At 44.4% G+C, this 24,920-nt stretch overlaps 4 protein-coding genes across 4 annotated transcripts; 1 reads left to right on the forward strand and 3 right to left on the reverse strand.

Annotated features, from left to right (window-relative positions):
* Positions 1-2,346: 2,346 nt before the first annotated feature.
* LOC111077614 lies at positions 2,347-2,862 on the reverse strand. Its single transcript, XM_022371960.2, has one exon. The coding sequence runs from the start codon at positions 2,860-2,862 to the stop codon at positions 2,347-2,349; it is 516 nt and encodes a 171-aa protein (XP_022227652.2).
* Positions 2,863-11,224: 8,362 nt separating this feature from the next.
* LOC111077610 lies at positions 11,225-15,983 on the reverse strand. The gene is made up of 7 exons (XM_022371956.2): positions 15,820-15,983; positions 13,458-13,574; positions 12,858-13,008; positions 12,623-12,765; positions 12,398-12,554; positions 12,223-12,337; positions 11,225-12,166 (listed from the first exon to the last, which is right to left on the reverse strand). Exons 2-7 carry the CDS (start codon positions 13,507-13,509, stop codon positions 12,014-12,016), a joined length of 771 nt encoding a protein of 256 aa, XP_022227648.2. The 5' UTR covers positions 13,510-13,574; positions 15,820-15,983; the 3' UTR covers positions 11,225-12,013.
* A 5,121-nt stretch (positions 15,984-21,104) lies between these two features.
* On the forward strand, positions 21,105-23,495 carry LOC111077592 (plant intracellular Ras-group-related LRR protein 7). Its single transcript, XM_022371936.2, has 5 exons — positions 21,105-22,192; positions 22,258-22,440; positions 22,509-22,656; positions 22,719-23,030; positions 23,188-23,495. Exons 1-5 carry the CDS (start codon positions 21,862-21,864, stop codon positions 23,342-23,344), a joined length of 1,131 nt encoding a protein of 376 aa, XP_022227628.2. The 5' UTR covers positions 21,105-21,861; the 3' UTR covers positions 23,345-23,495.
* LOC111077593 lies at positions 23,414-24,700 on the reverse strand. The gene is made up of 4 exons (XM_022371937.2): positions 24,345-24,700; positions 24,128-24,257; positions 23,711-24,060; positions 23,414-23,651 (listed from the first exon to the last, which is right to left on the reverse strand). The coding sequence occupies exons 1-4, from the start codon at positions 24,353-24,355 to the stop codon at positions 23,498-23,500; spliced, it is 645 nt and encodes a 214-aa protein (XP_022227629.2). The 5' UTR covers positions 24,356-24,700; the 3' UTR covers positions 23,414-23,497.
* Positions 24,701-24,920: the final 220 nt, after the last annotated feature.

Raw genomic sequence — 24,920 nt, forward strand, 5'->3', positions numbered from 1 at the left:
ATGCTGAACAGGAATACTCTATTCAATCTACGAGTATGTACAAATGCCTCCTTCTGTCTGTTGCGAAACTCTGTTGGAACCCCCTCAAATGGTAGAATAGACAAAAAAAAAAAGAGAAAGAATCGCTTTGCATAACAAATTCAATTAAATAGGCAGTGCTGTAGTGCATGAATTAAAAACATATTAAGCTTAATTGGAAAATGAAAATTTGGTTAACATACGAATAATACGAAGTATTAAGAGAATACTAAAAAATAGCCAACAATAAAAATATGTTAAATATTTAATTGCCACCGAACAATGAGCACACAAAGGACGCTCTTTTTTTGTGTTTGCTGTGGAATACAAAATAAAATTAAATTACTTCTGTTATGTCAACTAATTTGGGCTAGCAATGGAATTAATTTGAGGAAAAAAAATGGCAAATCAATTTGCAACAATAGATTGAACTTAATTTTCAAATACTTTGCCCCCTTTGACTTGCCATAAATTGTGGCATGACTGCCATAATAATTCCACATGCTGCCACAAATCTCCGCAATTCCCCAAATAGTTTTTAAAGCGCGTCAACAAAAAGAAAACAGAACAAACAGCAGAGGAAAACAGGCAACCGAACTACAATATGTTCTGTTCAAACAAGTTAAATCAAATATATTGCTTCGATTTGTTGCAAGCTTCTGTTGTTGCTGCAATTGTTGAAATGGGTTCGTTCGTTCGGTTGTGTTTTATTTCACTTTTTGTTGTTGTGGAAATTGCCAAACACAAAGTTCAACAGCAATTAAAATGGCCAGAAAAGCAGAGGAGCAGCAGTGGAAATGCTTTTGACCAACGACAAGAGAAACATTTGGGGCTGCTTATCTTCTAGTTGCCGCTAGTTAACAAACAACCCACACAGCACCAGCAAACATACACCAGCAACTACAACAAGCCATTGGGCAAGGGACATCATTCCAGGGAAACTTTGCACAGCATTCGCCTTTCCAAAGAAGCCATAAAAATGTTGCTCATGAGGCGGAGAAATGGTACATTGGCTGGAGTTGGACAGCACGGCGGGCAGAGAAGTACAGTGAAGGATCGAAAAGCAAACTGCTGAGGTAACTTAATATTTACATGAAAGCTGTAGATTTTCTTTGTTAACATTATGATTCACGCGCCAATCGGCATCAAATTTCATTCCTTGTGCAGAATCAGAGCTATCAGCTATCAGAGATGGCCCTGTGCGTTGAACCATGTCATCACTGTACCGCTGTGTGTCTCACTGTGGCACGTAAATCGCTGTAATAGAAACATTGCATTTTATTGCAGTTGTCTTCGTTCTTCTGGCTGTGCTTTCCTTGGCTTTTCCCCTGTTCTCTGTTCCCCGTTTTCCCCCTTTTTTGTTTTTGGCCAATAACATTCTGATAAATGGTCAGAACGGCTTTCGTGTCGATGTCCTTGAGGCAGTGGCAGCAGCAGCAGCAGCAGTAGCAGGAGGACCAGCTGCCCCGCACTCGAAGATATTTGTCTAAGCAGAGCGAGAACTTTTCAATTTCCACTAAAAGTGTTTTTCTTTCCTGCCGGCTGGCGGCTGCCGGCTGCCGGCAGCCTGCAACCCAAGCCAATCCTTTGTCCCCAGATCTTGATTATGTGGCAGGAGTGAAGCCAGCCACCTGTCGCGGTTGCACTTGCCACAGCAGCCCCTGCAGCTTCCATGGCAGATTATAAATGGTGTCAACCTTGCGGGTCTCTTCATCATGGCCTTGCCGCCACCTCCTCCCATTTGTCTGTGGCTTCTTTTTTTTGGGGCCGAGCACAAAAAATAAACTTTAATTAACTTAAGTACATGGCTACAGGCAATTTGATCGGTGTATTGCAGGGTATTTAGTGTGGGATAGTGGATATGCCATGGATTAGTTGCTTCAGCACTTTGTACGACTTTCTGTCTGACTCTCTCGTTTCGAAAGATTTGTGGCTTGGGGCAGCTTTTGGATGAGGGAAGATTGGACAGGATTGGTTCCCTATGTTATTGTATTTGTAGTTTTTTGAAGCACAACTGCAAATCGACTACATACACATCAGCTTCCCAGGGTACTTTGCGCTTCGCATGCCTCCCATTAACATTCTTTTTATATATATTTCGTACGTTCTCTTTGTTGCAACCACAATGAATAATGCAACTGTCCGGCGGTGATTGTGGAGACACATTTGCATGGAGTCCTCGGCAGTAGTCCTGTGCTGTGCTGAGTGCCGCCCCAGGAGTGTGGTTGCAGTCGCAAAAAGAAACACATGGGCAACACATTTGGCAAGTGTAGCCGCGCTAATGTCAATTTATTCCGCTTCTGCTTCTGTTCTGCTCTGCCCACCCCACTATTTGGTGTTCTCCTTCAGCCTGCGCCTGTGCCGCGCCAGATTCGCATAGACATCAGGCTTCCCGGCACAGCCAACCCTGCCAAGAATGCCGACCAGGCTGCCATTTACCAACAGAGGAGCGCCCTCGTCGAAGCAGCAGGCGCCAGTGCGACCAGACCCCAAGGTGCAGAGCGTCCGCTCGGAGATGCCTTGGATGAGGCTGAACTTGCCAAAGATCGATCGATCCCCGGCACACTGCTGCCCGTCGATAATATTCACGTTGGCTTGCTGCAACTGCTGCGATCCGGCTGTAAGCCAATCCACCCAGAATAGTGTTAGCTGCAGCAGGGCCAGGTCGTTGTCGTAGCGCCATAAGAGTGCGGGTGAATGTGAACCTTGCAGATGGCGATCAGGGATCCGCCAGTGCTGCGGGAGCTGGTGCCGACCCGCACCTTCAGCTCGGAGGGGGCGACCCTGTGCACACACCACCCGCTGGTCAGAATGAAGTTCTCCCTGATGATGGCGCCGCTGCATAGGGGAGGGCTGCCAAAAGAAGTAGCAAATGGAACATTTCCACCAGCTGAATTTTCGTTAACAGTGGGCTCATTCTTTTATGGGAATTCTGTGGAATTTCTTAGTTTCACTAAGAGAATTTTCTGTAAAATGTGATTTACTTTCGCCTATCTCTATTGGGTCATTCATCATATTGAGTTACTTGCATTCTACATTTCTCACTAGGGAATGTCAGTCGCTGTTTTTTAAAAGAAAACTCGAAATATTCACCGTATTTAAGCTACGGAATCAGGCTGTATAGTGTCAATAAACTGCTCAGCAACTAGGTCAATTACAATGCAATACAAATATCCCACTCTTTGTAATACTTATTTCAAAATTGTTTTTGGGTTAAACATATTCAAAAGCCGATTATGGCTCGTTCTGCGAGTATGTCAGCTGAAATGTTGCTGCAGAGAGCTCCAGCTGCTGAAAATGGTTGTTTATAGGTATTTGTGCATCGCGAACTTGTTAATCTATATTGCCAAATTATACTGTATAATTTAAGCCACCGCAACAGATTCGTTCCCGCTGGTCAGCAGCCATTACACTAAGCCGCTTAAAAATCATTTGAATATACTATCTCGTTTGCGGGGAAAAAACTCTGTGACATAAATATAGCTGGACATTTCCATCATTCCATCAGATAGTCACAGAACATATGTACACGTGTGATTCATCCGGAATGCGGATTTAAATCACGGAAATGTTTAGCAAAACGGCCAAATAAATACACGTAAAGTTCATAGATTGGATCTAGCGCTTGCCCATGGCCATGGGTTGGACAAACAAACAAACATTTTGATGGGGGGATGTCTGCCAGATTAAAGTAGATTACAACTGTATTATTTGATGATGCCCCAGCAGATTCAAACCCCATCATGTCCGCACATCAACTGCATTCGCGCTCATCGCATTTCAGTTTCGTCAATGTGCAAATTATTTTCGGTTTTTTAACCAATTTTTATTTTATTTTTTATTTTTGGTAGCTCTTTGCTTGCTGAAAATAAGTATTTTTTCCATCAGCTGCGGGGGTTGTTTTTCGAAGCACTCCAATATAATTTGAATTTTTTTGTGAGTACGCTTTAATTGATTTTGTTTGTGGAAAATCAGACAAAGAGCTCATGCTATCGGCTTGAGAGTATCAGAAAATATGCATTCAAAGTTAAAGGTGTCAGTGCACCTGTGTTCAGTTTATTCCCATTTGAAAGTGAATTTCCCCCATCAGTTTGAAATTTTCCAAGTTTCTATAGCTGCTTCGCTTGACTCCCATATGCCATTCACAGTGATTACTGAAATTTGGCAACGTCGACAGGGCCATAGATACCCATCGATGGCCATTCACAGCTCGATTCAGCTGCGCCTTCATCTCAATCAGCCTTTGGACCATACATAACCCAGCAAATCCTTTTTTCGGCTGTGTGTCAGCGTTGCCAAATTTCGCACCAGCGGCAATTACTCAAACAGTTGCCAACAACTGGGCTCTGTCCTTGTCCCTGACCCCTGACCCACGTCGCTGTGCCAGTGGCCCGCCCCACCCTCGCTGTTGCACTTTCGACTGCAGTCAGAGCTCCTCATTCCGGGAGCAAAACAATCGTTGACAAAAATATTTGCATGCACTTTGCGTTTGGGGTGCACTTCTCTGAATCGCTGAATTGTTCCAACGGATGTTGTTGCTGTTGCTGTTGCACTACTACACCCACTGGTGTTGCCAACGGCGTCGGCGCATTAAATATGCAACACCTATGACAGTAACCCGCTTGACATTTAGATCTCCCGGCCAACGTGCCACTGCCACCGTGCCACCATGCCACCCCTTTTGTACTCACAGAACCTGAACGTGAACTTGCACAGTAAACTTTTTTGGTCGCTGTCGGAAATCTGCCAGCAATTTGCTGCTGAATTTGTCACAGGAACCGAAGAACCAAAGAACCGAAAGTTGCCACAAGGAAAAAAAATTAGGAAAAATTATGACTTCCGCAATTGTTGCAAGAACAAAGGCATCTAATGTAATGCGAAAGTGTGAACCGAAAGGAGAGAGGCAACTGTTGCTCTCCAGCACCAGACTGACTCCGCAAAAGACACACGAGCAAAGTTTTCAAATAGAAAATGTTTAATTTCCCCAAAGACTACGACGATGCTGCCTGGTTGCTGCCTGGAAAACGCTGCGTTTTCCCCCAGCCCAGTGCCAAGAAAACTTTCTCATATTCGTACATACATACATATATCTTACAATACATACGTATCTATGTGTGTGGGTGTCCAGGTCCATTGCAACAGTGCAGCCAAAAGTTTTGCCTCTTTCGGGTTCAAAAGTTGGCTAAGACAAACCCCCTCCAGCTCCTGCCATCCACAGTCATCCCCAGACAGGTCCTCCTTCCCGCCAGTCGAACTTGTTAGTTTGCCATATAGCTGTAGCGTTGAAAATTATATTATTTTAAACTTTTCAAATGTCACCAGAGAGTCGAAAATTTCACCCTCCCACCACGAACGTCAATGCCAAATTCCTCTCGTTAATTAAACATGGTTTCGCGGCTAATGAAGCGCTCAATAAATCGAATATATTCGAGGGTAAAGAATTGCAATTGAATATAAACGGAATTATCTAATCGAGTAGGGTAATTAATCCAAAGTTGGCACTCAAGTCAGGCAGGGCTCAATCATTGAAATCGTTGCTTAGGAAATGATAAAAGTGTATAGTAAATTCTACATTTATTTCATAAAAAAGAGTAATCGATTCATGGCATCCCATAGCATCTTTGATGCATAAAACAATCCCATCTCCCTGCCAATGCCTCCCAGGGTGCCCATTACATTGCTAAAACTGTCGCAGAATGTTGCAATGCGATCAAAGCAGAACTTCAGACACTCAAAACGAGAACAGGAGAAACAACAGCAAAGGAAGCGCCACATAGAAACTGCCTTCAGTTATGGCACACAATCAAAGCAGCTGCCACTGCAACAGCAGCAGCAGGAGCAATAGCCACACCGCCAGGGCAACATGAACAGCGAGTGACACAGCAATGGCTGCTGACGGGCATGGCATGGCACGGCATGGCACGGATTCTGCTGTTTTGAGAGAGCTTTGATGACATCTCGTCCGGGAGGAGGCACAGCACAGGACAGCACAGCAACTAGCTGGAAGGCAGCCAGGCGGCAGCCAACAAGTGTTTAGCATTTTGTTTTCAGTGCAATTAAAAAGAGCCTACGCCCCAGCCACACCATCCTCCCCCGAGCTGTTGTTGTTGTTGTTGCTGTCACTGCTGTTGAAAGGCCACAAAAGACACCCACACACAAGCACACAGAGAGAGAGAGAGAGTGTCAGAGTGGAAGCTAAAACGAGAGGCATGGCATGGTGTGGTGTGATGTGGTGTTGGTGGTTGCCATCAACACTTGAGCTCTGTTTTTTAACAGCCGCCAAAGTGGTGTCTCTTTCTATTTTGTTTCCGCTAACTGCGCCTGGGGATATGCACCAGAAATGGCTCGCGGCAAGCATTGCGTATACGTAATATACTATGATGGGGCAGCAGCCTGTGCAGCGTACACGGTGCATGCAGTGGAATGTAGCACTATCCTCGCTGAAATATGCTAATAAGCCCCGCTTAATATGCAATAATTATGCCATGGTTCTGCAACAATCAGCAGTCAATTGACTGGACACAAACGGCTGCTGCATCACAGAGGGGTGATGAGGGTGAGGTATACATATAGAACCGAAGGGAGAGCTTTAATGTGTTCTGAAATATATCCCAAAAATGCAGTCTGCCTTTATGGCTTAAGAGAGATGGAAAATTGCCAGAGCGTTGCATTCGATATCCCGACTTTTCGATTCTCTTTGCGTGATTGCTGTCTTGCCTTTATATTTAGGGAAATAATAACAAACCAACAGTCACGCCCTGCTATGGTACTCTGCTACAAAGTGTTATGAAAAGAAACAAGTATTATTTCAAAATATTTTAATTACTTTTGAGAGCACATACTCGTATAAGCGCATTTATCTGTTTGTTCTAAAGAGGGAGAGGCGGAAAAAACATTTGGGAAATATTTTGGGCAAAAGGCCTACGAACACGGACACGAATGGGGGAATCCGAATACGCTTGAATTATTCAAAGCATGTAACTGATGAAGCAGAAGCAAGACGACAGACGGCCGACGGCCGACGAGAGATGCGAAATGGGAGACCGGAACGAGAACTACAATTTCAATTTTTGAGTATTTTTGAGTGCTACGTGCTATAGATATACATATGTATGCAGACGGGTCTGTGTGTGCGTGCAGCAGTTGCAAGCCGCAATTGTGTGTGTGTGTGTGTGTGTGTGTGTGTGTGTGCATTGCCTATTATGCTACCAAATGAAAGTGGTAATAAATTGGACAAGATGTTGCCATAAACCACACCACGACAAGCCACAGCAAAAGAGGCATCGAGATAGGCTCACGGCATATACGGGGGGCCATGCCCCTAGCCCCCTAGCCACCTAGCCACCTAGCCACCAGGCTCTATTGCCGATATTGCAAATGCAACGCATGCAACAAGAAGAACAGCAACAAAATGAAACAAGAACCAAACATCATTATCATGTACGAAATGCATTCGAAAACCGAATCCAGCTGCAGGCCAACAGCTGACATGGCTGCTGTTGCTGCTGCTGCTGGTGCTTTACCACCAGCCAGACACAGGCCCCCAGTTTTAGCCCCCCTGTGTGGCAGCAACCCATCAACCACAACCCATTTATGGCGTTCAGAATCTATGTAGCATCCAGGACCAGGAGGTTACCTTACCCCATTTAATCTCTCCAAGTGACTTGCAATTCAAATTGAAACGAAAATATCTCAAAGTGAATATGATGTGGGATGAAGAGTGTTCTATGGTCATATGTGGGACGGGACCCGGACGACACATAAATGCTTCTAAATGCATCGAATAGCTTTGGCTGGCTTTGGTCAAAGGATGAGGGTTTCCCGTTTCAAATTTCCCATTTCCCGCACTCACTACTGAGCTTGGGATACAGTTATTAGATGAGCAGAGCTTCTGCAGTTAAGTGGAGCTTGGATCAGGCGACTTGCAACATGCTGAAATTATTGTTTTGACCTGTGATTAATATGCCAATTAGTTGTCTGTGAGCCCCAATTCTAATTGGATCCGCTTGCAAGTGGCATCCCAATTAAAATAGATAACGCTTATCTTGAATCATTATTCTGCTGTTGGCTGCGCTCTTGAGCATTGAGCTGTGTCCTCCCCCTTGATAGATGCTATAAAAACCGACGGCAATCGTTGCCCAAATTATCAGCTCTGCAATTTAAATGCAGAAAGTATTTCCCTGGAGCTCTGCCTCTACTGGTCAGTACACGTGAAACGTTTCAAATGTTACATTTCATTACGCTATTAACACATCTGAAGGGACGTTCGGTTTCACTTGTTGCTCTCCATCTGCTGCCCAATTCCCTGCGGCTCGCTCGATATGTAAATCCCTCCAAATAGTTATAATTATGGGCCATATGCTGTGCAGCAACTGCAGTTCGTCTTCTTAAACTTGTGCTTAAGTTTGCTCTGCTCTAGAATTCAAATGGAGATTGAGAATTTAATGCGTGTACGCGGGGAGGAAGAGCCCCTGCAACTGCAACTGCTGCAGCTTTTGATGATGCCACTGATGGTTGTGCTGCTGCTGCTGCTGCTGCCACTGCCACTGCCTGTCCGTTAATGCCCTGCTTTGTCTCTGATAGTTTTCCCAGTCGTCCTGGCTATGTCCTGGCAAAGGGTATTGCGGCTTTAAGCAGACATTTGCCATGCCGTGGTGGAAGTATTTGCCAGCTCACAGAGTGTGTAAAATATTCCTTTAGGGTGTCAAATGATTCGGCTTCGTTCTTCTACCTTGTGGCTGTTGTTGTTTCTAGTGTTTTTGTTGTTGTTAAATATTTGTATTTCCCCGGCTATCAGAGCAGGGAAAACAATCAGCGCCTGAACAAAGTTTGTGAAAAGTTTGTCCCTTCACACTTGCTCTTCTCCAGCGTCGCTGCGTCGCTGCCACCCTCCATCCCTGTCACCACTCCTCTCTGTTGTTGTATGTGATAGGATTTTTATGTAAAACATAATTGCAGATTAGTCGCTGCGGAAATGTGCAAATAGAACAAAAAGCAAAAGCAAACGCAAAATCACAAGAGAAGAAAAGGGGCAAAAAAAAAATCAAAATTGTAATCGTTCTGTTGCCGCTTAAAGAGGATTAAACATGAGTGAAAGAACGCCAGGGAATCCGCAGCAGAGTCCAGTCATGGTATGAGGTGGGTGGGTGTGGGTGACTATGAATGAAAGGGAGGAAGTTGCATGAGTACCACTCGACAATTGCCGTATGAATGCGAATCCTGCAACTGCAACGGCAACGGCAACGGCAACTGGCTGTCAATTTGTTTGCCACTTTCTGCCACTCTACAACGCTGCTGCTGGTGATTCTGTTTTTCTTTCTCCATTTTGAACGCACACACACACACAAAAAGGATATTTTCAATTAATTAAGAACTAAACAAAAAAAGAAACGCTGCCTTTGGTAGCTTTAGATACCCTAACAGATGATAGCTGCATATATATTCGATTGCGATCAAATTTCCCACGCAAAAGTATATTTAAAAGCAATCTGTGCTGTTTGATTGGAACATCTTCAGATGGATGGATGTATATATTTATTGCCTGTAGAAATACCAAGGGTATCTGCAAAATGCACTCTGCCAAAGGATACAAAAAGAAATTGGCAGGCCAAACGGATGCTCGGGTCAGCCGCAAAAACGTTTTTGGCTCGTCTGTTCAAGTCAACAAAATATGGCTTCAAATTAATACGAAAATGAGAGTATGCTGAGGGGCCATTGGGCAATGGGAAGGCAATATATGGAGAGGGTTACGGGTACGCCACTCAATGGCAATGCGTTTCGCCTATTTGCACAACAAATGAAGTTGAAAATGACTCCGGATTGGAGGAGTTCTCTGGGAAGTACCTGCCTCTGCCTCCACCCCACGTGCACCCGTTCCGTAGTACCGCCATCGCTGCCATCTCTAAATGGAAACGTAAATATTTGAACTGCAATCGAGCTCTGCACAACCCACAACCCTCACCGCACTCAGCTATTGATTTGTTAAGCATTTGGTTCTGGCCAAAAATGCTCGAAATCGTCTTTATTGAAATGCAATTGGGAGTCCTGATGCTAAAAGACGGTAAAGGCACAACTGAACGGCCAAGCAAACGACATTTATTAGTCAGGAAGTGGGGAGAGAGAAGGAGAATGGGTGAATAGGAGTGCGAGTCTTGCTAAAAGAGACTCCCAGAGTATGGCAAACATTTTAGGGAAATTAGTTACCAAAAAGTAAGTGAAAACTTATAGGCGTTGGGGGTATTTTTTCTGTGACCTCTTCCTCGTCAGCCAATTGAACGCCAATCTCCAATCTGATTCAGCTTGATTGTCAATCCAAATTGATGCCTCTTGCTCGTTTATTTGGGGAATTGTAACACTTTTCAGGCAGTTAAAGGCCTCTCCTTAGAGCCATTCAGATTCCGCTTAAATCCGGATCGAAATCGATGCCTCAACAAGGTTGCAAATGTCAAATGCAAATGGAGCCCCTGGCCCACAATGATAGCTATAATTATAACGTTCAACGGAGCATCGTCCACCCCACCCCACCCCTCTCATGATGTCCTTGAGCCATGTGGCGACCTTATAAATTAGCTGCCAGGCGAGAAGTCAACCAGCAGCGGCGTCCTGGGCATATCCTAGTACTCCCAGCTCCTGGGCCCTGGGTCCCGGGCCACGCTGCCGGTCTAATGAACGAACGCACCACATAAACATAAATTATGGCTGGCCTCGGTGCAGGGTTCGGGTTCTTCTTCTGCCCCTGCTTCTGGAGTCATCATCCCCCTTTCCTTCCACGCTTCCCTTTTCCCATCAACGGTAGCCAAACCCCAATGCATATTTGCGCAGCATACTTTTGGGTGGCGGGATGCGGCGCGCTGCATACTTTTTGGCGGCGTTTGGTTTAATCCTGCAGTAAAAAGCATTTTTGGCACGCTCTCGTTTTCTTTATTTTATTTCACTTGCTCTCTTTCTCACTCTCTGTTCGCCCTCTGTCTCTCTTTAACACATGCATGCATACATATATTTTTGTTAATTTATTTTCACTTTTTCTTATTGTGTTTTTTTGTTTTGTTTTCTTTCTTATGCATTCGTGTGTGTGTGTGTGTGTGTGTGTTGTGTTTTACTTAAAATAAATGTTACTCTTTAATCATAATATATATATTCACAGTTTTGTGGGCATGTGTGTGGGTGTGTGAGTGCTTAAGTGTGTGTGTTTGTGTTCAAGTTAAACTAATATTTATTTATATTTATTTATTTATATGTGTATAGTATTTCCATAATGCTTTTATCTATAACTTTATCAATTTTTGAGTACGCCTGAAGGTATTTACAGTGTGTAAAATAAATAATCGCTAACCACTAGTTGGGTCCTACAAATATTCTACAAATTCGTAGAATTTCCATTCAAAGAAATGCACTTTTAATTTGTTTGCTGGATTTTTGCTGGGGGGTAGTGGGGAATTTTTAAGGAACTTACAAACTTAGAAACTAAATTATGTCCTACACTTAGAGACTGTAACAAACTCAACGAAACTCAACTCTATATATTGCACGATCGACAAGGGGGTTGGGAGGGTGGGTGTGGTAAAGTAGTGGGGGCCCGTAACAAGCAACTCTTTCTGTGGCACACTCAACAACACTGGGACTAACTACAGCTAGCCTACACCCTTTAACTAGCGGCATATGTACATACACATACATGCCCCATAACATAGTACGACGCTTAGTAATACTCTGCACTCTGCACTTCACTGCCATCTCCTTCTGATATATGTATCTATATGCATATACTAGGTACTGGTATACATAACATACCTAACATTTAGTTCATTTTACTTTTTAGTGGCGTAAACTGACCCTCAAAAGTATGCAACCGGGCGTGGAATTCTTGCTGTGTGTGTTTGTGTTTTTGTGCTTGGGGGGAAACCTTAACTATTTTGCGCTCCTTTTTGCTGCTTTTGCTGTGTGTGTGTAAACTGGTTCTAGAATCTTGCACTTAACTGTAGCTGTGGCCTGGTATTTATCTGCTGCTTCGGCGGCTGCTGACCAGCAGTGCAACCAGCGTCATTGTCATTAGCAGACCCAGACTGCTCTGCAGTAGCACCCCAGTGGCACCATTGCGCTCATCATCGCGACAGAGGCCCGGACTACGGGTAAAGTCCTCGCAATAGGTCTGCAAAAATGGGAAAATATCAAGTTTTTCTTATGTATCGACTGGTTCCCACTCACCTTGGTCAAACTGTTGGCGTATTTATCGACCAGCTCCCGCGTGAACTTGGCCGCCTCATTGCCACAGATTCTTCGGGCTGCCATCTCCGAACAGTCCACGAGCTCGTTGATGGAGCTACGAGGCGATTTAGCTATAGAAAGATAGATCAGGAAAGGAAAGGTGATCTACACTCACCAGCAAATGGTTTTGATGTTCTCATTCAGAGTGCCGTTTTCGGGATTCTCCTGGTTCTTGTTCGGCTTCAGAAAGACCATTGTCTCCTTGTAGCGAGTGGCGCACACCTCGAACTCCTTCTTGGCCATCTCCGAGCAGGGCACATGCTTCAGGTACTCTACATTAGGTATAGCTTTAGCTCAAAACAGATCTGTGGAGTAGTTTTCGGGTTGCGTCTCATCTTACCCTCCTGGAACTCCCCCTTGTTGCACAGATCGCGGATAAACTGGTTGGTGCCGTGGTAGAGCTTGTTGAACTGGTTCCTCTGCTGCAGATCCATGCAGCGTCGCGTGTAACTCTGGATGCATCGCACCCCCTTTCGCAGTTCGCTGTAAGATAATCGGAGATTATCTCTGGATCGTATCGGATCGGATAGGACCGGATCGGACCGGGGAAAAGCTTTTTCCCGGTGCCCACTTACTGGCAAAGTTTGTCCAGTTCCTCCTTTTTGGCGGGGCCAATCGAGAACTCTGGCGTTAAATGCAGCATTTCGAGTGGTTCGGCGCACTTGGTGAACTCCTCCTGGCCGCACTCCTCGGACCGTACCTCCACGGCCAGCGCCAGAATCAGAACTGGAAATTCGAGCAGTGGAAAAGCCAGAGGGAAAGAGCGCCAATGCCAGAAAGTGTTGGAGTGGGAGACAAATAAACAAACAGAAACATTGAAATAGTGCTCAAGTTGAAAGCTAAAAGGCAATCTGAGACTCTTGGCCACCCATAGGATGGCAGGAGCAGCAGCAGCAGCAGGGGTGGCTGTGGCTGTGGCCCACACAAACAGTCAGTTGCAACAAAGTTGCAAATGTGCGTCAGGGGTAATAAAGTTAAGCGTAAGTGAAATTGGCATTTCATAAATTTTTCGCCAACTTTTTATTCCGGCATTCCATGAGATTCAATCTATTTGACGCAGAACTGACAGATCGGGTCAGGTTTTGATGGTGAGATAACGATAACCCATTCAGTCGGATGATTTTTCATATATATGTATATACGCTATATGTATGTTCACGTTCCCGTTCACTCACCCGACATCCATATCAGAGTCCAGCTCCAGTTGAAATTCCAACTGCAATGCATTTTTCCGACAATTTGTTCTTCACGTATTGAATGCAATTGTTGCTACAATTTTGACGTCACCACAACTGGTTTTTGTTATAGAAATAAATCAAGGCGAGAATAGCTTTTTAATATGCAAAGTATTTATGACAAATTACAGCTTTGCGTCGTCTCAATGGTTTTGATATGTTGCTGGCACAGTTCTCTCATTATTTATTATTTTTTTGATTTTATTTGCACCACCATCGAGAAGAAACGATCAAGACGCAGTAAAAGAGACGACTCTACCCTCTACTCTTCGCGGCCAACAAGTAAAACAGCCAAACAAAAAACCAACCAGAAAGAACCAAAAAAATAATTCTAAAAATATTCTCAAAAGCGAAAGCACAGCGTCAGAGGTTGGATTGCTTTCGATCGGAGTGGTTCGTCTGGGGGTCTGGGGGTTCCTTCTAATATTCTTTCCTTCTAGTTGCGGACGCTATTTTTACGAGTATTTTTACTCATTCTTTTCGCCAATTATTGCTGCAAATGTGGCGTGCACGGGTCCAAATGTAGTTTCTGTTGGGGCAGATCCAACAACATTTCATGCTGAGGGGATGTAAATGATGTCTAAATGTACTGTGTGCTGTTGTTGTTCTTTCTTGGTGGGTATTTCTATGAGAGCAAATTCATTTCCCAAACACAAATAATTTACGTAAAATGGTTAATTTTTTTTTTGTAATCAAATTCAATTTAAATCATTTTGCAACGATTTTTCCTGCTCATAAACTCCACTAAAATCAACCCCTATTCAGGACCCATAAAGAGGAGACATACAAAATCAGCAAACGGAAAAAAATCAGTGTTCATTTAAATGTTGGCGATGTGCTAAATTGTTTTTGTCTGTGTGGCATTTAAGTTATTACGTATTTGCGATATGTAAATGCAATCAAATATGAGAACGGGCACGCGGACGATGAAAGCCGTGACAGATGCATTTAATGCCCACAAATGCACAAGCAAACACCACAATACTCGTACAAATCAAACACTTTTCAAATGCCTCGTTGAGCGGCATTTTATGAATGTCCCATTGATGGGAACAGCAAATACTCGCAGTCGTACTCATACTCGCACTCGTACTGTGTCACAGGTCAGGGTTTTGGCCAATTTTTATGGAAAAGCATAGAAAAATATTAGAAATAACTGAGAAAGAATGAACGAAATGGAAGCTGTGGAATCCAAGGGCTTGGATGCTCTTCGATATTGATATTTCTCATGTCAAAACATAGAAAATGGTAATCAGATTCCATATGAAATAGGAACTAAAAGATTTTCAAATGCATTTTTTTAGGTTATAATTGCAGAAAAGTTAAACAAGTTTTTTTTTGAATTGAAACTAGTTTTTATAATCTGAGACAAGTTCTCGTTGGAATAAACTGATCTATGGCATCGATGAGGCATACTGTGTTTTGGTAAGCTTTTGTTCCCCCTCCCCCCAGCATACCTTCTGCATACCCTGGTCATTTATATAAAAAAACAAATCTGCATAATTATACGGAAAAATATAATGAAAACGAAACGCCCTAAAACGTCAGTGCAGTGAAAAGTCAATCAAATTGACTTTGTGCACAAGTAAACAGGCATTTAAATCATTGTGCATTGTTTTGCACTTATAATTAATCAATTTCAGGTGCAACAGCACCAATACCAGCCTCTACTGAAGCCAGAACAATAGAAACAGCAGACAGCAAACAGCAGACAGCAAACAGCAAACAGCAACCTGCTACAACAACTAGAACAATCATACAAATCAAAACACTTTTCCAAAGTGCCGCCACTGACCGATCGTATGTTTTGCTATGCACTTCTACTGCTCCAACTCTATGCACTGGCCCACCGTCCCTCTCTTCTGTTTGCCCTCTCTTGTGACTCTTCTGCACCGCTCTCTCTCTCTCTCTCTCTCTCTACCCCCACTCTTCTTCCCAGCTGTTCCCCAAGCCTTGCAGGGCCGTTCAATTGAGAAACGAAAACAAATCACTTAACGCAGAAAGAGGAAAAGAAAGAAGAGAAGAGAAAAAGAACAACTGTTATTCGGCTTTTGCTCTGACTGCAGATCGCTGCGCAAAAATTTCGCCTTGAAAGTGGGGTGGTGCAGTTTGTGCCGCACGTGATGCAAGAATGCAGTCGGACGAGCCTCTCCCCGGCATCATCATCTTTGTCGTGGGATCATCGGATCGCAGCAAGATCGCCGCCCTGTGCGAATCAGGTTTTCTCCGCTCCACTCCTCCACTCATTTATTTATAAATTTTTAATGATTTTGTTTGGCTTTGGTCTTAATTTATTTATTACTTGGAAGATTGGGAGATCGGTTCGCTGCACGCGAGATGAAACAGCGCCAGACGAGACGACGACGACGACACTTTCGAATGACACGGGACAGCCGTGCGATGCAATGGACAGAGCAGAGCAGAGCAGAGACGCAAGCGCGCCGCGTTGTTCACCGGACGAGTAGCAGAAACGTACTGTGCAGCGGCAGAGTTAGCAGCAGAGGCAGAGGCAGCGCCAAGACACTAAGCAAACGACCAAACCGACCAAGCGACCCAACGACAAGCGCCAAAAGCAACGAACAAATCAAAAGCCGAACGCCCACAAAAATTCAGAGCCCCCGAACCGAGGTGGCGCTCGGGTTCCCAATGTTGCCGAGCTGGGGATGTTGCTGGGCAACATTCGGCCATGTTGCTGTGAAGTTGCGGGTGCACTTGAAATCAATGCAAATGCAACAACAGGTATTTCTGGGCCCAGCACGCTGCCTTCGTCTCTAGCCCCTGTCTGGCAGAGTGTCCGCCAATCCAGATATCCGCCTCTGCAAGTGTCCGCCGGTAAGTGGGTTCTCCTCTTTCCCTGCACGTGTGACACCTGTGGGAGTTTCGGCTGTTCCTAGGCCCCTAGGCAGTATGATTGTTCGAGTGTTTGTCCGTCCCTGCGATTATCTTCCCAAGTGTCCGGCTATCCACCTGTCCGCTTGTCCCGCTTGCGTTGCTAGTGCAAAATGATAAGTGATTAGGCATTTCGAAGGACAATCTGCACTGATAGACGACTAATCCGGCAACTTTTTCCATAAATTTCATTCGATTTGTGGCGTCGCTAGTTCTATTTTTCCCGCTGAGTCTATATTTGCCACTCAATTAATTTAATTCAGGGGGGAAAGCCCCCTTATAGATAAGATTATCTACCAAAGAATCCGCTGGATCCACTGCACGTTTCCAATCATTCTTTTTCTTTCTGTGAAATATTTATGTGTTGATATTTGTCGGGTGCCAACACAGGTTGGCAAGTACAGGTTCAAGTATCGTGGATTGAGACGTGTGTACACTCCCCTTTGTCCTTCAGTCCTATGGTACTTCGATTGTTGCCTGAGTTTCTGTTTGTTTTATGCCAATTTAGCGGCTTGTTTGCATATTTACTGTACACACTGTCTAAATTAGGCAAAGATTTCCTTTCAGTTATGTCCTTGGCACCTTGTTTGCCCCTGGGCAATACTCGACATGTTAAAAATGGAGCAGCACTCTCGCTTCGGCCCCATGGCTTCCCTGGAAATACAATCTCTCCAAGTGGATTCTTGAAATGCACTCAAACGCAGGACACATACTTGGAATTTCGAATCAGAGCAATAGTGTGGGCGAGCAGTCAATTAGGAGAGCAAAGGACAAAGGTATATGTCACCAGGAAAGCAGCAAACGGCTGAAAGGAAACTTGCACAAGTCAATGGAATTTCATATTTTCTATGGCACGAAAAATAGTCACAAAATCCCTGTGCATTGCGATGTAAATTTCTTTCCAATTGCCCCACACGAATCGGCATAATCAATATTTTGATTAATCAATATGGTCCTTGAACTTGATTTACAGCCCTCATAGATTTAATTCCAACAGACTTTCTATCTTACGAGTAGATCTGATAGAGGCGTAATTCATTTAAGAGGCCACTCGACATGCGAGACTTATCAAACCCATTTCCCTGTCTAGATTAGATACTCTACGGCTTACGGGTTCTTTTGACGCGTTTCCTTCCAGTGATTTAAATGGAAATTTTCAAGTGAGAAGGAAATTCTCACTCAGCGCTGCAGTGTGCCAAATTCTTCTGTCTCATTCGAATAGGAATATAGAATTCAGCTTAATCCGCACTGCATAGAAGCCCAACCAACGATAATATCTCACTCTGAACCTCCATATATCCCAATTATACTAAATGATATGCGAGTCTGTTATTTCGCAGTGCAACTCAATTAAATATCCACTGGGGAAATGGGCAAAAACGGGACGGGGCAAAAAGTGGCTGGCAAGAAGGTAAATAGCTTTAAGTGCTGCTCTGTGGCTTATTTTACACTTTTACACTTCCACTTCCAGTTTCATTTCGTTTAGTTTTTGCTCCACTTTTGCATCCATAATTATCGGAACTTAACCCTCTTCTGGCCAACAACTAACAAACTTGTGCAACTGCAACAACAAGCAATGCTCGTATGTCTGTGTGTGTGTGTGGCGGGGGAGGGGGGGTTCTGGTGAGGTCCTACCGAGGTCATTACCACTGGCCACATGCGTAGGGTCTCAGGACGAAGGACGAAGGCGTAAGCTTTAAGCCCTTGCTTATACGACAAACGAAAACAAAACTCGAGTTTATTTTATTTCATTTTCTTGGAACGGACGGGAGGACTGGGTTACTGTAGAGGGCAATGGTGTGGTGGCATGGGTCATAGAGGGACTGAGCAGGAAGCCCATGGATCCAACACCTAGACACAACACACACACACACACACACAGACATTTGGCTATCGCGCATTAAGCGTACCAACAACAATAGCCAGAACAAACAGCACGAAAAGATAGCTCTTCGTGAGCGAAGCTGTGAATACCCTTAAAGATTGATCGCTACTCTGGGGATAGCCCAGAGTTAAGTTCTCTCTCTCAAACAGATGCGGTGTTTAGGGAGGAGTACATAAACTTTACGGGATCGGAAATTCTTCCCTTACCATTTTAGAATGCAAAGAATTTGGTTAAAATCGTAATACCCCCCCAATGGAAAGCGAACGACAACTGTGAAAGTGGCCACAAGTAGAGTGTGGGTGGGCGGAAAGGAGAGTGTAGCAAAAAGAGTGTTCTATGGTGAAGGGTATTGTAGGATATAGAGGGTACTCTGGGCCCCCCTTTGCACACTTCTTCATGCTTTGGCTTTTGTTCCACCACCCGCCACCCACCACCCGCCTGCCGCTGCTGCATTAGTTTGTGTTTGAACTTTGCAAGTTTTCCCCATCATCATTGTTGTAGTTGCTGCTGCGATTGTTGTTGCAATTGTTGGTGTTTCTTTTGTTGTTGCTGCTGCTGGCTCGTGGTGTTGCTGGTGTTGCTGGTGCTACCGCTGCCATACAGAAGTCCCTCCCATGGACGCGCAACTGTTGATGTTTACATTTAGCGCTTGGATTTATGAACTCCGCATTCGAGGCACGTAGCATTTGGACAATTTAAAGTTTAGCTAGCACACACACACACACACATGCGCACTCCTACGCACACCCTCCCATAAGCAGACGCTTCTAATAGGCTGTTCAGACTGGGGCTGCGTAATGCTTCTGAGCGTCTTGCCGGCCAGCCAAAGGTCAATTGTTCTTTTGCTAATGGAAAGAGCAAAGGTGCCAGAACCACGACTAGGACTGGGGACCAAGCACCAACTCTTTTGTAGCATTCATACACTTCTTAAGTATTTACGCTTAGTTTATTTTTATTTATTTTATAAGAATGAAAAGCAAAGGGATAGCAAGTTGGTTAATTAATGGATAGCTCATAGTAGCAGGCACCTCGGTTAAAGCGAATGTTGGGGACACAGAGTGTTCATGGGGATAATGTTGGGGAAGAGTTAACAGAGTTAAATACATAGGGGCCGAAGGTGTAAATCGTAATCATTTGGGTACAATTTAAATATTTGTTTGCGGGATCGAAAACCAAATAACATGTGGAGCTACACGTCAGAAATGGCCGTTTTAAAAGTTCCAATTGAATATTAAATATATGTTCATATATTTATGGCTACTGTATCTGCTAAGTCATTTGTGTAAAGTCTATGCTGTGAGGTTGTTGTCACCACTGCGCCTTTTTTTATAAATTTAGTGGCTAGTTTTGTATTAAAAGCTTACAGCTGCTGGCTGTAAAGCTTGTTGCCATGAAACTCTCTCATTTGAAGAGTGTATGATATAGGAGGAAATAGGTGAAAGTATAACATAAATAAATAATATATATGTAAGATTTTTGTTTCTTGCTGAAACTGCAGGCATCCACAGTGACTTGTGCAGTCCGAAAATCAACTGAAATGAGAACTGAATTGGCAACAAAATTCTCCGAGCTCCATTTTACATACACACCGTGGCATTGGTAATGGGAACTTTAAATAGTTTGACCTTGAGCGATGCGATTCACCGACTTGAGATAGCAATATTCAAAATCGCTGAAATCCATATCCATAGAATTGCACTTTAAGTTCGTGAACTCCACTCGACATGCGATCTGCAAGGTGTTAATTGGTTGTTCAAAAAGTTAACAGCTTAAATTAAATTATCCTTACATCTGCCAAAAATGGGATATGACCAGTAGGCCAACCGTTGAACCGAGAGTAGAACACATAACGCACACTCAACACGACCACGAAGACTAAATTTCAACAAAACATTTCTTTAATATAAGTACTAATGGCATTTTAATATAGTAAGTATATTTCTGTTAATCGCTATTCAAACCGAGTGATTTATTTTTCACTAGTAGCTCCATAAACTAGTTAAAATAAAATACAAAACACAAATACAATTAAAAATATAATACATAATAATAATTATAGAAAAAAATGCATTTGGCCGCATTTCTACGCGTTATATCTTGGACTACAAACGACAGCCAGAAGACTTGTTACTTCATTGTCCAAAGTTTTCCGTGCTAAATAAAACAAATAAAGCAAAAATACTCAGGGGTAAGTCCCAATACAATCGTTTCACACCATTTACTGGGTGAAATTTAATTTGTTTTCTCTCTTTGGTTGTCCCCGCTTGGCCAAATTCCCCAAAACGCAGTGACAGATTTGTTTAAAAGCCAAGGCACGGCTCCGAATTCTCATCAGTTGTTTTGAGAAACCTTGCCAGAAACATGAAATCTGTGATCGCTTTTATTGTGCTCCTTTTGAGCCTAGTTGAAGCAATTCCCACTCCTCAGCTATTGTTTCTGCCACTGCCACTACCACTGCCGTTGGGTGTGCCAATTGGACCGTCAGCATACTATCCAGACCATTACCATCACCATCACCACCATAATTCGCCTGGCTATGGTTAACGGATATAACTACTATGAATGATGATGCCTCAACGGGTACGAGTACGAGTACGAGTATATGCTGGGATTCATCAATTTCCAAACTAAGTCTGCTGTGTTACACTTGAAGTTGTCAGAATTTCAATATACTATGTATATAATTTATTTAAATAGATAAAGTTTTGGTTGGATTATTTGAATAAACAAAAAGTTACAACTTGCTCTTTGATCGATTAATCCCCCGATTCTTGCCGACTCCGACAGTACCACAGCTTAGCTCTGGCTCCTTACGTTTCGTTATTTATTCAAAACAGAACACAAGAGTTTAGTACAAAGTTTAGTCCCGTTGGAAAAGCTGTCCAAAAGCTCCCCCTTCCCTGTATGTACACACATTGCAGCAACGACCTTGAGGGCTGCAACAAGCGCAACAGCAGAAGCAGCAGCAACAACAACAACAACAACAAGTAGCAGCATTAAGCTGTAAATCAATTCGGGCGGGGAAAAATTCAATGTCAATGGCAAAAGCTTCTCGTGCAATTCGGCCGCACGTCTGTATCCGTTGCATACTCTGAGGCGGACAGCACATTACGCATACGTCGATGGCCAGTGCAACGTGCGATTTATTAGTGAAATAAATAAATATAAGGGAAAAATTTAGAACAACAGCAACAACAACAACAAGGTGGAATCGGGCGCCAGTGAGTGACTCTCGCGAGCGAGCAAGCAAATTGCGACAGAGAAATGAGACAAATTTAGACAAAACGAACGAAAGAAAGAAAATTGTTGGTCGCCAGAGCAAACTGTTGCTGCTGCTCCTAGTGCTGTTGTTGTATCTCTTTGTGGCTCGGGGGCACTAGGGTGCTAGCTGATGGCTGCTGGTGGCAGTTTGTGTTTGGTGGGTGACGGTGCCAAATGTTGATCATGACCGCGTAAAAATACGTATAAATATAATTAAAACCGAGAAGCAGAAACAAACGCAAAGCAAACAACTTTGTTTCATCCGATATTCAAATAAAAACTGAAGGAAAATTGTGTAACGGCAGCGAGATGAACCGAACGATATTACACTGGAGCTATCTGAACTTCAGGGATGTGCCCATGGACCTGTTCCTGTACGAGGACCTGGAGGAGGTATACCTGAAGGAGAACTTTATATCGGTGATACCCCAATGGCTGCTGAGCATCACGACCCTCAAGTTTATCCATCTGGCGGGGAACAACCTGAGCGAACTGCCCATGGACATATATATGCTGGAGAACCTTGAGTTCCTCGATGTCTCCAACAACGAGCTGAAAGAGCTGCCGCCCACACTGGGTCTGCTGCTCCGTCTACAGCAGCTGAACGTCTCCGGCAATCGGCTCACAAAACTACCGCTGGGTGAGTACTGGGACGCCCCGCGAGCCACTGCGCTAGCCATTGCCAATTTCCATCAACCCTTTCAGAGATGAGCAGTTTGCGCAATTTGGAACAGTTGAACATCTCCAAGAATCGGTTCCGCCGCCTGCCCATACAGCTGAGCGAATGTGTGCGCCTCAACGAGCTAAACGTAAGCGACAATGAGACGCTGCTGCACATACCCGAGCGCATTGCCAACCTCCCAATGTTGCAGTCCCTGGCCGCCGATCGTGAGTACAGCAAATACCAAATCAGAGAGAGAGTGAGAGATGAGTAGCGGGTACGGGTTCTCTTGCAGGCTGTGCTCTCATCTATTTGCCGGCTGCTCTCTCCAAGTTTATGAACCATGTGCGCATCTTCCACAACACGTCGATCAACTACTTGCCGATGATATACGAGAAGTTCTATCAGAGCTTCTACGACAATCGCCAGAGATTCACGCCCATGTGAGTGTTATAGATGCACCTCTGGACGAATGCCTTTCTAACTTTGATCTCTTCGAGTGCAGATCCGTCAGCAGCAAGGGCCTGTTCTGGGTGCGGGAGCTTGAGACAAGGAAACGCCTGCTGCTGCCAGTGGGCACGCGACAAGTCTTCGAAGTTCCCTCCAAGGAGAACCGCATCTCACTCTACGACGACTGTTTGCATGCCATCCAGACGCTGAACCGCCATGTACCTGTCTACGAGAACGCAGCTCTGCATCGCCTGCTACCCGAGGCTTACATGAGCTCCCAGATTAACAATGGCCCCATCGCCCGCTGCACGACTTCCCAATGCTCGAGATGTTTGTACACTTCGTACTACTTCATGGTTGTCAAGAGGTGAGTGTGGGGTGAGATGTGATGAGATGAGGGCCTGCGTCAGACGAAACCGGTCCCGGACGCGTTCTACATTCGGCAAGCAGAAGCCACACAGTGAGGATTGGGGCCATTGTATCTGTATCTGTATATGAAACGCATTTTCCCTTCATCTTTACAGATTTGGCAGCTCTTCGAAGCAGCTCTTCACCTGTAACTTTTGCACCAATCGCTGTGCCAATCTGTGGCTGGCCAGCAACAGCAGAAGGTACTACCAACTGCCCTGGAGAGTCTCCGACGATGACGATGTTGACGTCGATAACTATCCCAAGCAGTAAAGATGGGGCGAACAGTAAAGCTCCCGCCTAGATGTTGTACAAATGCACTCATACACGTAGAATTGTTTAGTTACTCTCGTACCTTTAATTAGTCGTGTAAATGTTGTGTACTACTGGCAACCAGCGCCTACAAAACTCAACCCTACACTAAGCTTAAAGAAAACTCTGCATTGGGCCCCGCTCGTGCAGGTGGATATAGTCGTCCAGGAGACAGTGCGACGCCTGTGGATAGGCGCGGCGACAATTGACGCCATGTCGCCCCATTCTATAGGCATCCCGATATCGTTCGTCCAGTGTTCGATGGGGTCTTTGGCGGACAACAGATGAGATGAGTATCTATTTGTTCGGGTCTGTGGATTCGCTTACCTCAGCAGTCTGTGCAACAGCTGGGCATAGAGGCCGCTGTGCTCGTGCACCTGTCCGTTCTCGCAGATCAAACGTTCCAGGCAAGCGGTTCCATTCTGCCCAATCTGCGACATATAGTCCTCGGCAAACTTGAATAGCAAAAACTGCGGCTCATCCACGACCGGAGGACGAGGAGCGGGTGGAGGAGCATGATTGGAGCCCTTTAGCTCACGTGAACTGCTCCAAAGATTCCACCAATAAATTGGTGTCTGCGGTTCACTGAATTGGTAATGGAAATTCATCAGCCAGACCAGCTGGCGCCAGGCCATCTTCTCATCAAAGGGCACTGGAAATGCGCAGCCAGTGACTAGCTGTGGGGAATAAATGTCTTACATTATTGATGTTACGTCCTGCAAAAGTATCCCGATGATAGTTGACCTTGACAACCCCTCCATTCTGATAGATCAGGAAGCGTTTCTGCCGCCTGTGATGATGCCAGGACGTGAGATTGGCGCCGCCCATGGCTCGCCCACCTTCGACAGCCAGCAAAAGCATCGAAAGAATCATTCTATAAAGGAGGTTAATTAATTAATTGTATATTTATCTATGTGTGCGTGTGTGTGTCTGCCTAACTGTGGACTGTGGATCAACTCACATGAGACTCATTCTGCCGCTTGTTGTGCTTTCCGCTTGGGCTCTGGACAACGTATACAGATAAGTCTTCGATTTTACGACAACGTCTCCAAAAATTATTGTAAAAGAGAAAGATCGGAGATGAGAGGTGAGAAAAAGCACGTGCTGTCGGTGGGTTTCCTACTTTAGCATGTCAGACTAATTAGCGAACAGAGCAACGTCTGCACCGAAAGTAATTAGAGCCAGAACAGCCAAACAGTGTTGGAAAGCCAGTGGATGAGTGAATCAGCCACAGGTGGGTCTGGCAGAGCAGCAACTCTCCTCCCCTCCCATAAGTAAATCTCCACCGAAAACTGAAGCTCAACCTCAACCTCTTTTAGATCTCTATGCAACAAATTGTGATGTGTGTTTACGTCCGTTAAAAGAGAAAACAAAACAAAAAAACTTGAATGTTTTATATTTTAATGGGTATCTAAACTTAACCAAACAAAATACTAATCAACGAAAATTTATTTGGATGTTTATATTGCAATCAATGTTTAATGTTCAATGCTTGTCCCCTAGTTGGGTGACCTCTGTTTGCTAATTAAATAAAGAA

This window comes from Drosophila obscura, unplaced genomic scaffold (genome assembly GCF_018151105.1).
Source record: "Drosophila obscura isolate BZ-5 IFL unplaced genomic scaffold, ASM1815110v1 contig_17, whole genome shotgun sequence".
Classification (NCBI taxonomy): domain Eukaryota; kingdom Metazoa; phylum Arthropoda; class Insecta; order Diptera; family Drosophilidae; genus Drosophila; species Drosophila obscura.